This window comes from Dioscorea cayenensis, chromosome 11 (genome assembly GCF_009730915.1).
Source record: "Dioscorea cayenensis subsp. rotundata cultivar TDr96_F1 chromosome 11, TDr96_F1_v2_PseudoChromosome.rev07_lg8_w22 25.fasta, whole genome shotgun sequence".
Lineage (NCBI taxonomy): Eukaryota > Viridiplantae > Streptophyta > Magnoliopsida > Dioscoreales > Dioscoreaceae > Dioscorea > Dioscorea cayenensis.
In genome coordinates, this window is record NC_052481.1 from 456,878 (window position 1) to 473,617 (window position 16,740).

The window sequence follows — 16,740 nt, forward strand, 5'->3', positions numbered from 1 at the left end:
CTCCCAGACATTGATAGGCCCTTCATTCTTATGTATTTATGTATGCGTAATCCGAGACTGGTACGACCGAGCTCTGAAATGGCAGAAAGAGCAGTGACCAGAGTCGTGTCATCGGGGACTATCCTACCTTCGACCTGCATCTTCATGAAGATAAGCAATGCTTCATTGATCATACCATTCTTCACGTACCCAGTGATCATGATATTCCAGGCAATCACATCCCTCTCCGGCATTTCATCAAACAAACGCTGGCCAAGCTCAACATTCCCGGCATCCATATACCCCTTGATCATACAAGCCCAAGCTATAACATCCCTTTCCGGCATTTTATCAAACAACTCCAATGCTTCATCCATCATCCCTTGTTTGACATACCCATCAATCATCAAATTCCAAGAAACAGAATCGGGAGCCGGCATTTGGTCAAACAGCTGGCGAGCAATACCGATTCCGTTCAAAGACCGTGCGCAGCCACCGATCATTGAGTTCCATGAAATCAAGTTCTTTTCATCATCATTCATAGCATAGAAAATCTCCAGAGCTGAACTAAACTTCTTTGCTCTAACATAAGCATCCAACATTGAGTTCCAAGAAACAGTATCTCTCACAGGCATTCTATCAAACACTTGCCGGGCAGCAATGTAGAGTCCACACTCTGAGTAGAAGCAAATGAGAACGTTTTGGAGATAGAGATTGAGAAAAAAACCCGGTTTTGAGGATGAGAGCGTGGAGCTGAGAACCGGCGGAGAGGGAGGAGGTGCGGGCGGCGGTGAGGGAAGGGGAGAAGGAGAAGGGATCAGGGGAGACGCCGTAGGAGAGCAGGAAGGAGAAGGCGAGGAGGGCGTTGAGAGGGTTGGGGCCATTGGAGGAGGCCTTGATTAGGGCGTTGTAGAGGAAGGGATCGGAGATGGAGTGGAGAGGGAGGAGGCGGCGAGCGAGGAGGTGGAGTGGGGGGGAGGGTGAGGAGCAGAGATGAAGGATGAGGCGGGAGGTGGTAGAAGGGTTGAGGTGGACGCCGGAGGTGAGGAGGTGGGCGTGGAGCTCGTCGGCGTGCCGGCGAGTGGTGCATTTGGGGAAGACGAAGGGTTCGTCGTTCGGTGGTGGGCTGGCACGCGCTAACGCCAGCATTGTTTTGCTTCGATTTTTTTCTTTTTTTTTTTTGAAGTTTGTGGACGCGTAAATAATTTATTGAGCTTGATGTATACCTAGGGGTGAGCATTATTCGGAAAAACCAAATACCAAACCCGAACCGAACCGAATAAGAAATTTGGTTCGGTTACCGAATTTTTTTTGGTTTGGTTTGGTAATAGTTTTATTAATAATTTGGTATTCGGTTCGGTTCGGTTTTGTTGTAAAATAATTCGGTGTAACCGAAACCGAACCGAATAAATTATATACATTAAAATATGAGGACCCATCATCTAGGGACGTCCCTAGATTTCAAATCTAGGGATGTCCATAATAGCCATCGGATGGTAATCTGACTACAGATCCTGCTAATGTAGGGAAACCGCTGCTCTACAAACAGTATATGTCGATCACGTAATGAAAGAAAAGTGACAGATGTGTTTATATAGACAATCAACCATCTGATGACTGATCCAATCTAGCTAAGATTTAAAAACGTTTCCTAGATTTCAAATCTAGGGACTTACCTGTATGTATCTTTTTCCTTAAAAAAATATATATATATATATATATATATGTTGCATAAGTTATATATTAATATTATTAATTTATAAACCCATTGCCATTATTAGAAATATGAGAGTGTGAATGAGTATAATATTCATACCAGAATTTGGAGCAAGACTGAAAAATATTTCAAACCAAAAGTAGTTGACCAAACCGAAAAATTAATTTAAAAACATTTTTTTATAAAATTTCGTTAAATAACAAATTGGTTAATCAACCGAACCGAACCGAAAATTTTTGGTTTGGTTAATTTTCGTTTTTCCTCTTATTCGGTTCGGGTTCGGTTCTCATTTTTTTAACGAAATTTGGTCTCGTTAATCGATAATTCGGTTCGGTTCGGTAACCGAACCGACCGATGCTCTGCCCTATGTATGTATACCTTTTCCCTTTGTTTTATTGGTCCCAAACTGGTATAAATGTTAATTTTTGTTTTTTTTTAACATGGAAAAGTATTATTTTGCTTTTATTTTTAATTACATATTTTACAAAACTCAATACTTACTTTACAAAACTCCAAAAGTTAAATAATAATAATAATAATAGAAAAGAAAGCATGATGTGCATTAGTATTAATTACGATGAAAATTAAAGTAAAACAGGTACCATTCAGAATTAAAATGCACAAAAAAAAGAAAAAAAAAAATTATTTTCAAGGTTTTTTAAAACTCGACCTGAGAATCAGCGAACCGATCGGTAGGTCGGGCTTTTGGTTTTAATCGATTTGTCGACCAAGACATGAACTCGTCAAACTCACCAAATCCGACGAATCGGTCGGGTTGAATCAAAAACCGGATAGACCTCGGTTTGCTTTTTGTTAGTAACAAATATAGAGTCGAACCACACTTCTTACTACAGCTATCGGTGCTCTTTTCGGTGGTGTCGAGGAATGCGATACAACCCTTGAAGATGTCATCGATGAAGAAGGTGAAATCGCAGGCGAGATCCACTCGATCTTTGCCGCGGTAGATGGTGATCAACTTATTACAGAGAATGTTGCAGGTGAAGAAGAAGCATCATTCTGTTCGACTAAACTTGGTCATTCTGTCAGACCAACTAAACCGTAACCCAAATATGAGATTGGTTTACTATCCGTCCAGCTTTTAAAAAAATATTTGTCCTTTCACGGTTTCACCTTAGTCTTGCAGCTCTTGCACCTCAACCAACCCCATCCTGATATCGCTCGCTATGGCTTTATCCAAATTGGATGAAAGCTGATCTTATCTGGAACCGGTGATGTAGACCTTCTCCTAGGTCATCTGCTTTTTCATCATGCTTTTTCCTAGAAATAGCTCGCAGTCTATAAGCCCCAAGTGCCCCTTGATTTTTCATAACTTTCAAGTATTTCCGAACAGCCATGGAGCTTCAAAATCCTTGTGATAAAGACTAGCAGGAGATGCTCCGAATGTTGCGAGTGAAGGAGAAGCATCATCTTGTCCCGACCGAATGGGTCATCCAATGTAATCGACTCGACCATGACTCTATATATGAGACCAGCTTGGTTATCTCGGGTCTAGTTTTTAAAACATTGGTCCTTTCACGATTTCACTTTGGTATCGCTTTCACTATGGCTTTTATCCAAACTGAAGGAAAAGTCGATCTTATCGCCACCGGTGATGTAGGCCTTCTCCTAGACTACATGCTTTTTCATCCCTCGCTTTTTCTAGAAATAGCTCGCGGTCCATAAGCCCCAAGTGCCCTCTTGATTTTTCATAACTTTTCAAGTATTTCCGAATGACCCACTGAGCTTCAAATCCCTCGCGATAAACACCGCAGGAGATGCTCCAAATGTTGCTCCCTACTTTGTGGGCCTCAACTCTTAATGGCGCAACTGCTTTCTAATTCTCTCCGCCGTTGGTGGTAGCCGTTCTTTTCCTTGGCGGTTTTTGTTTTATTTGAGTTGTTCTGTCTCATTCTCGCTCTTTTCTTTTTGGTCCCGTGACCCGATATAAATGTTAATTTTTATTTTTTTGAACATGGAAAAAGTATTATTTTTACTTTTTATTTTTAATTATATAGTAACATTTTATTTTTAGTCTAAATTATGAAGTGAATAGATATAGTGGCCATGATATTTTTTGTTGGCTTTCTCAATTAAATATTAAAATAATTAATATATTAAATACACAAAAAATATATTTGATCATACTTCAATATATATATATATATTGTACTTTTTCCTAAAATCTTTGAAGATGTGCAAAAAATACCACAATCAGTTAAATAATAATAATAATAATAATAATAATAATAATAATAATAATAATATAAAAGAAAGCATGATGTGCATTAGTATTAATTACGAAATAGGTTACATCTCAGAATAGTAGGGAGCAAGAAGGGAAAATTATCTGAGCCTCTGAAATTATGTTTTTAAAACTGGACAGAGGATTGAACAGGTCTCATACTTGTCACGAAGTTAGCTCATTCGAGAGAATGACCCATTTCAATCGGACCGATGACGCCTCAATAACATACATGAACAATAGTGTTATTTGAACTTTTATTTTCTATCTCATCATAAACATAATAACAACAACTGGTTTGCCTCTTATCCCTAACAATGTGATCACTTGAAGGGATAAAAATACAACCACTTTGAGATTTCATAGCAAAAAAATGGCACACGTATCACACAAGAGTTATTTTTCAAGGTTTTTAAAACTGGTTTTGACTGCTTTCGATCAAACCTGTGATCCATCGGTTTTTGTTAGGTTTGACAGGTTCAATTATTGGTCAATAATTGTTATAAACATGGACTGGACTGCAGACCGGTTCTTGATTTTACCACACTGACTGGTCTGGTTTTAAAAACCTTATTAGTCTCACACATTGTGCTTGGTGTAAGCAATGACTTAATTGTGATAAGAGGTAAATTCTCCTATTTCATGTTGGGTTTTTTTTTTTTTAATTAATGATTGTAAAGGAATATTGGATATAAAAATCTAATTTAAGATAAAAATAGAATATTTTAATTAATGAAATTATAACATTGTAATAAATGTAAATAAACCACAAACCAAAACCAATAGTGTGGGATGGAATTAATCTCTCAACCTCTCATTTGGTACTTGCTAGTTATTTCTTAATATGAAATTATAATTATACCCTCATAATCTATCATTTTCACTGACATATCTTAGACAAAATGAGCTTTTATGTATACAATTTTGAATATAATTAACTATGAATTATCATATTATTAGATTAAAAAAAACAAGCGAACCTATTGCTTTTTATATCCTTCCTATATAAGTTTCTAAATATTCTTTTGCATCTTTAATTTTTAAACTTTCATACAATAAATTTATATTTTAAATAAATAATAGGACGATACAAATATAAAAATTAAAAATTAGCAACTCACGGAAAAATATGAAAGTTTATTAAAATCTTAAACACATAACTACGCTATGCTAGGATTTTAGAGTGTATATATCAAACTCTAATTCATATGTAGTTTATAATCATATGCAGATATTCATATGCGATTAGTGGTTAGACCGCTTCGGCTTTCTCTTTCATTCCATGCAAATATATATATATATATATATATTCTTGAGAATTCGGTTGCAATTAGGCAACAATGTTAAATTTTTGGGAGCCAAATAAACTCGTTGGTTGGATGTTTTGTTTTACTTATAGTGTTATATATATCAAAACATGTGCATGCACTAATCGTTCAATCTGCGCCCTCAATTGAGGATAAGAGGTTTAGGCTATTAGCCTGTTTTATCATTTTTTTTTTAAATAATTCACATTAAAAATCAAGCTATCCATATCCACTAGCATAGTGGTTCTGATTTTCTAGAAGAAAGTGAGGGAAGGGATATCATTTCCATACTCCATAGTTCATTTGTCAAAAACGAGAAAATAATCAAGAATTTGTTATTGAATGAAATTCTATCGGTTGAATACCCTATGAAGTAAAAGAGAGTTTTAATTAATAAAATAGATTTAATTCAAAATCCAATTTACTGAGTTATGAGTCGACTCAAGACAAATGAATACCGTAAATTAAAAATCGCACCACTTCTCCCCACTTCCCTCCATTTACCTTGAACTGAACACCCCTTAAACTTACCTGGAACATGATTTATGGTTGTTAATCCTCTTCCAAGTAATTGAGGAATCAAGGTTGACTTTCGGTGGTTCTCAAACCATGTTGGATTCTAGCTTGTTGATTGACCAAGATCAAGTGGCATTCTTGTTTGCGAGCACATTCCGGCATGCATTGCTTGGCGATCCCCCTCCATCTAATCCCCAACCAACACAACATTTTGCTCTCTCCACAGACCCAAATCTTCATGATGGTTGCTGCCTTTTTCTGCCACTTCTATCACCATCCTCTCACCCGCCCATTTTTACCAGCTCGTCCATTCCATGGCATGTGGCCTCCTCCATTCCCATTGATTCATTCAAGCACTCCGTACATCATCATCCCCATCACCATATATCTTATGCCACAGTAACATTTTACTTATATCATTGGCCACCTTGATAACTAAACAAGATATTTTATGATGCAGAACAATAATATTTGCTTATATTCTTGCCGACTTTAATAACTAATTAAGCTTTAACATTTCCATTTGTATCACAATGTGTTGATGCTTCAAGGGTTGGTTGACCAGCAGAAATTGAAAAGCTCTATTCATGAAGGAGAAATCTAACAAGGCAAGAACTTCTGGTCCAAAATAAGCAACTAGTGTACCGTGAATACTAAAATTACTAAAATGATTGACGATTGAGTCATTTGATTATTTATTTATTTATTTTTCACATCATATAATCCAATAATACAATTATTGCTATAAATATTATATATGTTTAAGTTTTATCTTGTCAGTTTAAGCTCATATATAGGTTGAGCCTGTACCAATGGAACATAGGAACATTAGAAGATCAATATGGCATACGTAGTAGGTTTTGTCGGGTTCCCTTAACTTCAAAAAGCTCCTCGATTGCATACCATATCTGTCGTCAGGCAACGAGCCATCTTTAATTACTGAGGCACCATTATATATATGTTATCTCCCTCATTAATCAAGGGCCTACTTTTTTTTGGCACAAATGGTGTTGGATTTTAACTTCGACTAATTCTTTTATTAAATATTGTTTTTGCTTTGGTATAAATAAGTAAAAAATACCAAAAACATCAGCTAGCACGGTTGCTCGTTTATAAAAAGTTTAGCTGACAGCTAAAAACATTGTTCACAAATATATATATATATATATATATATAAAAGATATGAAAACAAAACAAAACGGCAAAACAAACAGATGAATTGAATTAAAAATTTCCTTGTCAATCAAACACAAGAAAACTAACATTCTCGTTTCATTCTATCCAAACACAGCATCCTGAACTCAAAAGTGGTTCACCGCTCCATTTGGTTTTGTTAATTCATGGAGAGGAAATATTTCCCTCTTATAAAAAAAAACTTGGATACATTTCAGATTCTAGAAAATGGTTCTAACCTTGCAGGTCTTACTGCAATGGAAGACTACCCAGCAAGAGGATTTGCATGGATTGTTACACTATTCAGCCTGATCTCAGCAAGTGGTCGATCCCCTGGCCCTGCCTGTGTCTGTCATGCAACCAAGTTTAAATTAGTGTCTGCTGTGTTAAAAAAGAAATTATTCTCACTAAAATTTGTAACAGAGACAAACTATGATTTTAACTGAAATTGACGGATAATGAAGGGTTGAAAATTATGTACTTTTCTCCATTAGGTCAAGAACTTCAAACCATGGATTACGCCGTCCAAAGACTGTGTACAGTCCATTAAGGTGAGGTTGTTTTGCGTAAGTGATGAAGAACTGGCTTCCATTTGTGTTTGGTCCACTATTTGCCATTGAAAGGATTCCCCTTGCATTGTGCTGTTTTTATTCACAAGAATATACTTCATTAGCATTAATCTCAAAATCAGAACAAGAAGAATTTCATAGCAATGTGAGAGAATGCCATTTACAATACTTAAAATATAATTCATTATAAACATTTGGTTGGCAAGACGAACAAAAAGTTAGTCAGACCAACTCATCGTAACATTTATGTTTACTAAAAGACATCAACAGTTTTCAGATCAACTCAATGCTTTAATCTGTCTAAAGGCTACAAAGCAAGCTATTTAAAATATATATACAAATACAGACACACACGCACACACACTCAAAATGTTCTTACTCAAACATCATCACTTGAAAAATCCATTTCTACATAAGAATTGAAATTTACTCAGTAACTTGCACATGATAATCATCTAGAAAACAACCTTGGCATTTGGATACAAGATAAAGAGGCTGAGAATGTAACACCTTAAGAGATTCTCGACTTCATCATTGAACTTCTTGCCCCATATGCTGGTCCCTCCTTTGCCCGTGCCTGTAGGATCTCCTCCCCGGATCATGAACCCCTTGATGTTCGATGAAAAATGGTTCCATCAGAGTAAACCACTAGCACATAATGCTAGGAAATTCTGGGAAAAAAGGGTGCAAGTCTGTTATGCGCTAGCAACAAGCTCAAGTATATAAATGTTATACTCATGGGAGCAAGAAACAAGAAACAACAAGGAGTCCATCAAGAAGTGGTTTGACTTAGTTATTATTATGTAATAGGTTTATGTTTGTTTTATTATAATTATAGCCTAACATGTGTGTTATAAGTATGCAGGCAGTTATATTGTTCAGTTGTCAGCTATGAAGCCTATCTAGATGAGATAATCTAGGAGGCAGTTATCTAGTGATATGTTATCTATTCAATGAAGGAAAAGGTAAAGGAAGTTTTTCCACCAAAAAAAATACATCTTGAGATCGGAGGGTTCTCTCTGACGAGCCCTTGTTTCTTTGTCCATTATAGGTTCAAAGGGAGAAGGTCAAGTAAACCAAAACATCAGTCAGATCTAGATTGGAGTTCTACTATCAATCGTCCCATAACTAGATCACAAACTCAAGGCCATAACAATTTGGTATCAGAGATAGGAGTTATGGGAGAGTCACGCAATTTCCAATAGTTTGAAGCCTTCGTAGCCATGTACCAAGAAGACAGAGCAAGGTATAGATCGAACGGGATTGCATTGCCCAAGAAGCAAAACAACAAGAATTTTTGGCTCAACTCAATGATCTGGCATGTGAACTAGCAGCATCAAGAATGGATGGACGTGAAATTGGTACTAGCAGTGTAAACCGAGATCGTCGAGTTGAAGAAGGAAATCTGTATAGGCACACAAAAAAGGGTAATTTTACACCCAGGTATGCTAAACTAGAGTTTCACCTATAAGATGGAAGTGAAGATCCATTGCCTTGGCTTAGTCGTTGCAATTATTTCTTCCGTCATCATAAAATCCCTGGAGAGGAAAAGATGGAGATGGTTGCCCCACATTTGTGCAATGCTCAGTTTAACCCTCCAATTCAAGCACAAAACTTGGTAAATTGTCCAAACTTTTGCTCTTGAACATTGCATAAAAATCAAACGGATCTTTTGCTCTCATCGTGGCGCTCTGGACATCCTTCATCGAACCGTTCCCATGCTCTCTTGGAGATTTCATCATCAAATCAATAATCTTAAATTTCTCCTGGACATTTGTCAAAACCCAAGCATCGACATCATTCCCCTTCCTTGGATCAGACCTGCTGTCAACCTCGCTACTCTGGGATTTCGTCATCAACACCTAAACTTATTCCTTTTTGGCCGAGACCTTCCCCGATGGATCATGCGATCATTCTCTTGTCATGGCTACTCTTTCTTTTGACTGTTTTTCTGTTCTTTTTCATTCTCAACTTTGTACTCAGTTCTCTTGTTGAGAAGTTCCTTTCATATATATTTGTCCAAACTTCACCAAACAGGGAAGAGTGGGGCAATATCAACTTGGTAAAGTTTGGAGCAATCATCTGCTTTGAAATTTCCAGTACATTAACGTCAGCGCAAAAAGGTTGAAATTTTTCCTTACTGGCTTACAAGAATATAATGTTGTTGGAGTTCAGTTAAATCACCTTGCAGATTTCAAGTGCGCACTGAGTTTAGTATGATTATATAGAGCTGGCAAGGTGGTTCAAGTGAATCTGAAATTTCAATTGCCAAGTCCGAAAATTCTAATGCTAAGCGGCCTAACCAACCCAGTTCTTCAAAACCTCTATACATCAAGACGCTATCCAGCTGAGATGGAGGAACGATGTGCCAAAAACCTATGTTATAACTGTGATGACTAATGAGCATTATTCGCCTGGTCATAGGCGCAACCACATTCTGGGTAGAAAGGATTGAGGAGGCAGAAGAAGATGCAGAGAGGTTATGGAAGATGAGCCCAAGGTTTCCATTCATGTCATAACTGTTCAACATTCTCAAACTATGCAATACATTAAAAACCAGCCATTATTAGTTCAAATTGATTCCGAGAGTACACAGCTTCATTGATGAATCACTTGTGTCCAACAAAAGGATGAAATCCTGTCGCCAACGGAGAACATCTTCAAAGTTCAGATTTATGCAGAACTTGTTTCCTTAAAGCTAGGTGATCAAGTTTTTCATGTTAATTTATTTCTGCTTCCTTTGGGTTGCTTTGGGACTATGTCAAGGTGTCAATTAGCTTAGAACTTTGGGCTCCATCCATTGGGATTTTACTGCACTATGCATGCGTTTTGCTAAGTGTAGACAATTGAATTACAAGGCTTAGGGACACATCAGACATCTATTCTTCATCAAACTACTACTCTATTTAAATGATGATCGCAGTTCGGACGTTCAACCTATTCTAGTAGAATCTGATGTGATCTTTCCAGAGCCCACAGGCTTACCACCATCTCATGATTATGATCGTCGAATTATTCTAGAGCATTGTACAGAACCAATCGTTGTTCAACTATACCATTATCCTCATATGCAGAAGGATGAAGCTGATAAACAATGTAAAAAGGTGTTATCCAAAAAAATCATTCCCCTAAGCCAATCTCCATTTTCTTCTCTAGTATTACTGATCAAGAACAGTGTAATTAAAAGCGCTAGGAGCCCTTAAGGCGCTAAGACTTTTTATTGCCTGAGGCGAGAGGCGCCACGAAAGGCATATGCCCGAGTGAAGTAAAGCGTTAGTTAATAAATAACTAATATATATATATATATAATTTTTGGAATAATTAAATCAAGCAAAGTAAAGCATCAAGTCAAACAAAGCGTAACATAAAATCAAGTAAAACACTTCTTAGATGTTATAACTACTCAAGTTTTTAGAGTGCAAACTTATGTAAATTTTTTTATAAGGCACCAAACAATGGTCCTTTTTTCATTTTGCGGTCCAAACTTTAATTTGAATCAATATGGTTACTTAACTTTAATTTTATTTCACTGGGTTGGTCACTGAAGTGAATTTGGTCTCTCTTTTATGATCTAATGTTGAAAATTCTCTTTTAGCAAATGAGATGGAATTGCTAACAGCGTGAATAATGTGTCATGTATGTCATAATAGGAAATTTTCGATATTTACATTATAAAAAAAGACCAGAATCTCTTAAATAGCCACTCGGTAAAATAAAATTGAAGTTGGGTAATCATTTTGATTCAAATTGAAGTTTGGACCCCAAAATGAGAAAAGATTATAGTTTGGTGCCCTACCAAAAAATTTACCCGTGCAAACTCTATCTTCGTAAATCATTTAATTCTACAACATCATCATCCCATCATCTAAGCTAGCTTCAACTCCATAACTAGATTTAGAGTGTAACTTTTCTTGGCTCTTCAATTTTCTATAATTAATAAGTTAATCCCTTAATTCACTAATTGTTTAAAAAAAAAACCAGCTGTATACTTAAATCACTTAGTTTTTCTCCCTTAAATTTATTTCATTATTTATTAGTAAATGTGCCTTTTTAAAATCACCTAGTTTTTCTCCCTTGAATTTATTTCCTTCCTTATAAGTGGGCCTTTTTTAAAATCATCTATTTTTTTCCCATAAATTTATTTCCTTCCTTATGAGTAAGTGTACCTTTTCTAAATGATCTAGTTTTTCTCCATTAAATTTATCTCTTTCCCTATTAGTGTGCCTTTTTATAAAATTACCAAGCTTTTCTCCTTTAAATTTATTTTCGTCCTTATTAGTAAATGTGGCTTTTATAAAGTCACCTAATTTTTCTCCCATAAATTTATTTCCTTCCTTATTAGTAAATGTGCCTTTTAAAATCACAATTAATACTAATTGAAAGCAATGAATACAGAGCTAATAGCCAAAAAAAAGGACAATCATGCCATTTTTTATGCTTGGTGCTTGGCAAAAACACTACGCTTATTGAGGCGCCTACGCTGCGTGTTGAGATCTTGAGGGCCTTGCGCCTACCTGGCCGCTGTAGCTCGCTTTTAATAACACTAGTCAAGAAAGCAGACAATAGTTGTTGCCATTTTTGTGTTAATTGTCGCGCTTTGAATGCCAAGATAGTGAAAGACAAGTTTCAAATTCTCGTGATTGATGAGTTGTTAGAGGAACTTCATTGAGCCCAATTTTTCACTATACTCGATTTACACTGGTTACTTTCAAAAATCGAAATACTGTCTCCGATATTGCTAAAACAACTTTTGGACTCATCATGCCCTTCGAGCACACTAATGGTCCTTCTGCTTTTCAAGCATTGATGAATGATGTGTTTCGGCCATACTTGCACAAATTCATTCTCGTGTAGATATCCTCATCTCATGATAGAACATGGGGTGGACATGTGCGATGCTGCGTATTATTTTTGTCTTGCAACATCGATTTATTTTTTAGCATCCCAAATGTTCCATTGCACAAAGCGAGGTTTTTATTTTGCGTCATGTTATTTCGCTAGCAGCGTTAGTTGACAAAACTAAAAATTGGCGCTATGTTGCACTGAGCGAAAACCTCGACAGTTAAAGCATTACAAGAATTATTAGGTTTAACGGTTATTCCGCAAATTAGTCAAAGTTTGCAGTGATTATAGCAACACCCTTAAATCCATGCTTCGGACAAAATCTTTCCATTGGACGGAAGCAGCACTAGCGAGCTTTTGATCAATTGAAGGTTGCGATGATGATGACATCAATTCTCACTTTACTTGATTGCATATTCCATTTGTGGTTGAATGTGCGCCTTTTAACAGTGGAATAGGTACAGTTCTCCAAAACATGGGCACCCAAATTGCATATTACAGCCCTGCTCTTGCTCCTCACCATCAACAACTACCTGCTTATGAAAAGCAACTCATTTGTCTAGCCAAAGCTACTTGTCATTGGCGTCCTCATTTATGGGGCAGATTATTCATTGTGCACAATGACCACTATAGTTTAGAATATTTCTTGGACCAACAGGCTGTAACTTCCCTCAACAACATTTGTTGAGGAAACTATTGGGTTTTGATTTTAAGGTTAAGTACAAAGCTGACCGTCAAAACATAGTTGCTGACACCTTATCTCTTGCTTTGTTTAATGCCGTCCACTCTCATGTGGCATCCTCCAATGAATTGCACAGCTAGTTACATGTATTCAGCAAGGTGTAGCTCTTGGTCCCTGGACATTCAAATATGGATTAATGTTCTTCAAGAATCGTGACTTTATCTTTTTACATGACTCGTGATCTGACTTCTTCTATTGTTTCTTCTATCCACAATCAAGGCCATGAAGGATATCAAAAAGAAAATAAAACCAGTGGCTGCAGATTTCCATTGAAAAGGATGAAGCAAGATGTTCAAAACTTTGTCAAACCTTGCAATATACATCAACGCCATAAAACTGAACATCTTTATCCAGCAGGTGTTTTGCAGCCCCTCCCAGCTCCTACTCAAATTTCATCTAATATTTCAATGGATTTTTATTTCCGCTCTATTTATAGCGACTGGTCGATGTCAAGTATGCCCACTTTTATTCTCATATCCCATCCTTATGAGTTACGACTCGTTACAGTCATTCGTGTTTTGTTTGATAATATTGTCAAGTTGCGTGGACTTCCAGAATCAATTATTTGTGATCGAGATGTAACTTTCACAAGCTCTTTTTGAACAGAATTATTTCGGTTAAATGGGGTAAAATGTATTTCAGCTCCTTTTATCATCCACAAACCAACGGCCAGACTAAATTTGTCAACTGGACCATTGAGATGTATTTGCATTGTTTTACTACTGACCGTCTGAACAAATGACTTGAGTGGTTATCTTGGGCAGTACTTTGTTATAATACCAGTTTTCACACAACATTGCATATTTGCATGCAACCCATTTTAGATTGTATATGGCAGACCACCACCAAAGTTGCTTTGCTTTATTGTCCAAATGCTTCTCATTTGGAAGCAATCGACTTTTGTCCTCAAACTATTGTGATCATGTTTTTGGATAATTTACAGGATCGTTTACTTTCAAGCACAAAATCACATGATGGCTGTGTATGATGCCTGCCATACTGGATATTCAGGTTGCTGTTGGAGACAAGGTTCTTTCAAAACTCCAATTCCCTTATCGCCAACTTTCCTTCATGCTCATGTTCAAATCGCAAATTGGCACCTAAATTCTACGGTCCATTTCAGATTCTGTCTTGGATTGGTGCAGTTGCCTATAAAATAGATTTGCCTGCCACTTCTCGTGTCCATCCCACTTTCCACGTATCCTACTTGAAGAAATACTATGGAGCCAGTAGCACTACAGCTCAGGAGTCCTTTCCATTGGTTCATCATGGTGAAATCAGTCCAACTCCTCAAGCAATACTGGATCGCAGAGTTTTTCCATGGCATGTCATTAATCAAGTTTTTGGTTCATTGGAAGGTTTGTTACTAACAAATGCTTCATGGGAAAATGTCTGGCAGATTCAGCTTCATTATCCTTCCTTCTCGCTGAGGACAAGCTCCAATTTGAGGGGAGGTAGTAGTTGCACACACAACAAACTTAAGTGTGTAAACATTATACTCATTGGTGCAAAAAGCAACAAGGATCGATCAAGAAGTGGTTTGACTTGGTTATTATCATGTACTTGGTCTATGTTTGTTTTAATTATAATTATAGCCTAACATGTGTGTTACAAGTATGCAGGCAGTGATGTCGTTCAGTTGTCAAATATGAAGCCTATCTAGATGAGATAATCTAGGATTCATCTATCTAGTGATAGGGTTATCAATGAAGGAAAAGGGAAAAAGTAGTTTTTCTACCCATTGAGGATCAGAGCATTCTCTCTAACAAGCCTTTGTTACCTTGTCCATCATAGGTTCAAAAGGAAAAAGATCCAATAAACCAAAACATCAATTAATCTAGATTGGAGTTCTACCATCAATCGTCCCATAACTAGATCTCAAACTTTGGGCCATAACAAAGTCCTTGCATCTCTCATTCAAGTATTTAAGTTTCTGTGATTGTCCTGGTCCAGTCATTCTTATGTAGTACGCAGGAAATGATGATAGCAGTGGAATCAAACTAAGTTCATTCACATCCAGTACAAACACAATGATTTATAATATTGCATATCAATTGGTAATCTGGGGACAGACAATGTACATAATCAATCCAAAACTAAAGTAGAAGCATTAACACAAGCTCCAATGCAAAATGGTTTATTTTGGTAGTATCCACTCTCAACAAGTAGCATCTCAAGTATTTAGACTCAGAAAATGACAAAAGAATAACTTCACAGGTGAGATGATGAAATTCATGAAAGCCTTGCATGGTTATCATCTTTATACAATATCGGCACTAAATGAAGTTCTTGTAGAAATTATACATCTGTTGACTGATAGTAGAGAATGCACTATACATACACACACACACACACACACACATACATATATATATATAGTCCTGTCCTAGACCTAGTGGCAAATAAAAAAATCTAGAGTGATAAATGAAGTTCTTGTTGCAAGTTATATATATGCTTATCAAGGCATGAATGAATAGGCAATGAAAGGTTCACAGGGCCTCTTGTGTTCCCTCAAATACAAGTGCACACGTGATATCAACTATCCAATTGATTTGAACAACTTACAAATGCAAATCACTACTTGCGTCTGTATTACCGAGTTAGAAGAAAGAAGTATTTGCTTTCCCTATTTTCTACATTGTATTTTCCCCTTCATGTGTCTACTTTTCATCCTCCATTGACAATTTCTTACTTGTTTACCCTTTAAAAACTTATTTTTTTTCCTCTTAAATGTATCTTAAAATTTTAGAAGTGGCTTTTCCTGTAACAAATAAAACATTTGTAGAAAAAAAAAAGTGAACTAAATTTCAGCACAAACACCAGGCGATAAATCATATTCGTAAATCTCACTAATGAGTCGCTGTATGAATATGCAGTTTTGCCACACACACACAAACACACATTTTGTAGACCATTTTTCTTGCAGGAAACCAAATTCAGAGTTTCGAAACGCAAGTAAATCTCACAAATGAATTGAATTAGTTCCTCAAGCGCAGTTGCTTAGCAAGTGAATATAGCACAATAAAATAAACGGAAAAAGATAATGTAGTGAACGTGGAAGAATAAAATCAGCAGAGAAAGGTAATGGGTTTCCAGAATTAAAAAACCTCAGAGGCCTTGGGGACTTCATCGCAGGCAATCTCGCACTTGATGTCGCCGAGATTAGTGTGCAGGGTGACCGGCTGCAAGTTAAAAAGTCGTTGAAGGAGATTAGGGTTTGTGATTGGGAAAGAAAAAAAAGAGAAGATGAGAGAGAAAGAGAGAGAGAGAACCATAGAAGAAGAAGAAGAAGGGATTTGTTTAACTACAAAGTCTCGAGCTTCCTTTCCAACTACACGGTTATGCGCGTTGGCAATTTCTTCCTGGAAACTGAAACTGAAACTGAAACTAGAACTGGGAAGGCCTCTCAATACAGACTCCACTCCAGTCCCCCCATGTTTGGGATTTGGGAACCAGAAGCTTCTGCCGTCCGTTTCCAGGTTTCTTTGGTGCTGATTTGTCACCGTTTGATGGAAATTGAATGCAATCTGGTCTGATCCAGATGAGAGTAACCCAAAAACATATATATATATATATATATTAATATATACACATTCTTTTCTCCCAAGTACCATAATTTCGATATTATTATCACCATTATTTAATTACATGTA

At 36.6% G+C, this 16,740-nt stretch overlaps 2 protein-coding genes across 2 annotated transcripts in view; both read right to left on the reverse strand.

Annotated features, from left to right (window-relative positions):
• Positions 1–1,128, reverse strand: part of LOC120272167 (pentatricopeptide repeat-containing protein At2g45350, chloroplastic-like) — a 3,895-nt gene extending 2,767 nt beyond the window's left edge. The window contains exons 1-2 of the mRNA XM_039278930.1: positions 741–1,128; positions 59–655 (exon numbers count right to left, since the gene is read on the reverse strand). Of these exons, the coding sequence (XP_039134864.1) occupies positions 59–655; positions 741–1,128 (985 nt within the window). The remainder of the gene's footprint in view (positions 1–58; positions 656–740) is intronic.
• Positions 1,129–8,124: 6,996 nt separating this feature from the next.
• Positions 8,125–16,701, reverse strand: LOC120272168. Its single transcript, XM_039278931.1, has 3 exons — positions 16,360–16,701; positions 16,195–16,269; positions 8,125–8,195 (listed from the first exon to the last, which is right to left on the reverse strand). The coding sequence occupies exons 1-3, from the start codon at positions 16,699–16,701 to the stop codon at positions 8,139–8,141; spliced, it is 474 nt and encodes a 157-aa protein (XP_039134865.1). The 3' UTR covers positions 8,125–8,138.
• Between the last annotated feature and the right edge of the window lie 39 nt (positions 16,702–16,740).

What these genes read in the sequence shown, in the direction of transcription:
- LOC120272168 (XM_039278931.1), bottom strand. Translation starts at nt 16,701, where the DNA reads ATGGTACTTGGGAGAAAAGAATGTGTATATATTAATATATATATATAT. An exon ending in CTTCTTCTTCTTCTTCTATG is followed by an intron (nt 16,270 to 16,359) that starts GTTCTCTCTCTC and finishes TTTAACTTGCAG; the next exon opens with CCGGTCACCCTGCACACTAA. An exon ending in AAGTCCCCAAGGCCTCTGAG is followed by an intron (nt 8,196 to 16,194) that starts GTTTTTTAATTC and finishes AGCGCATAACAG; the next exon opens with ACTTGCACCCTTTTTTCCCA.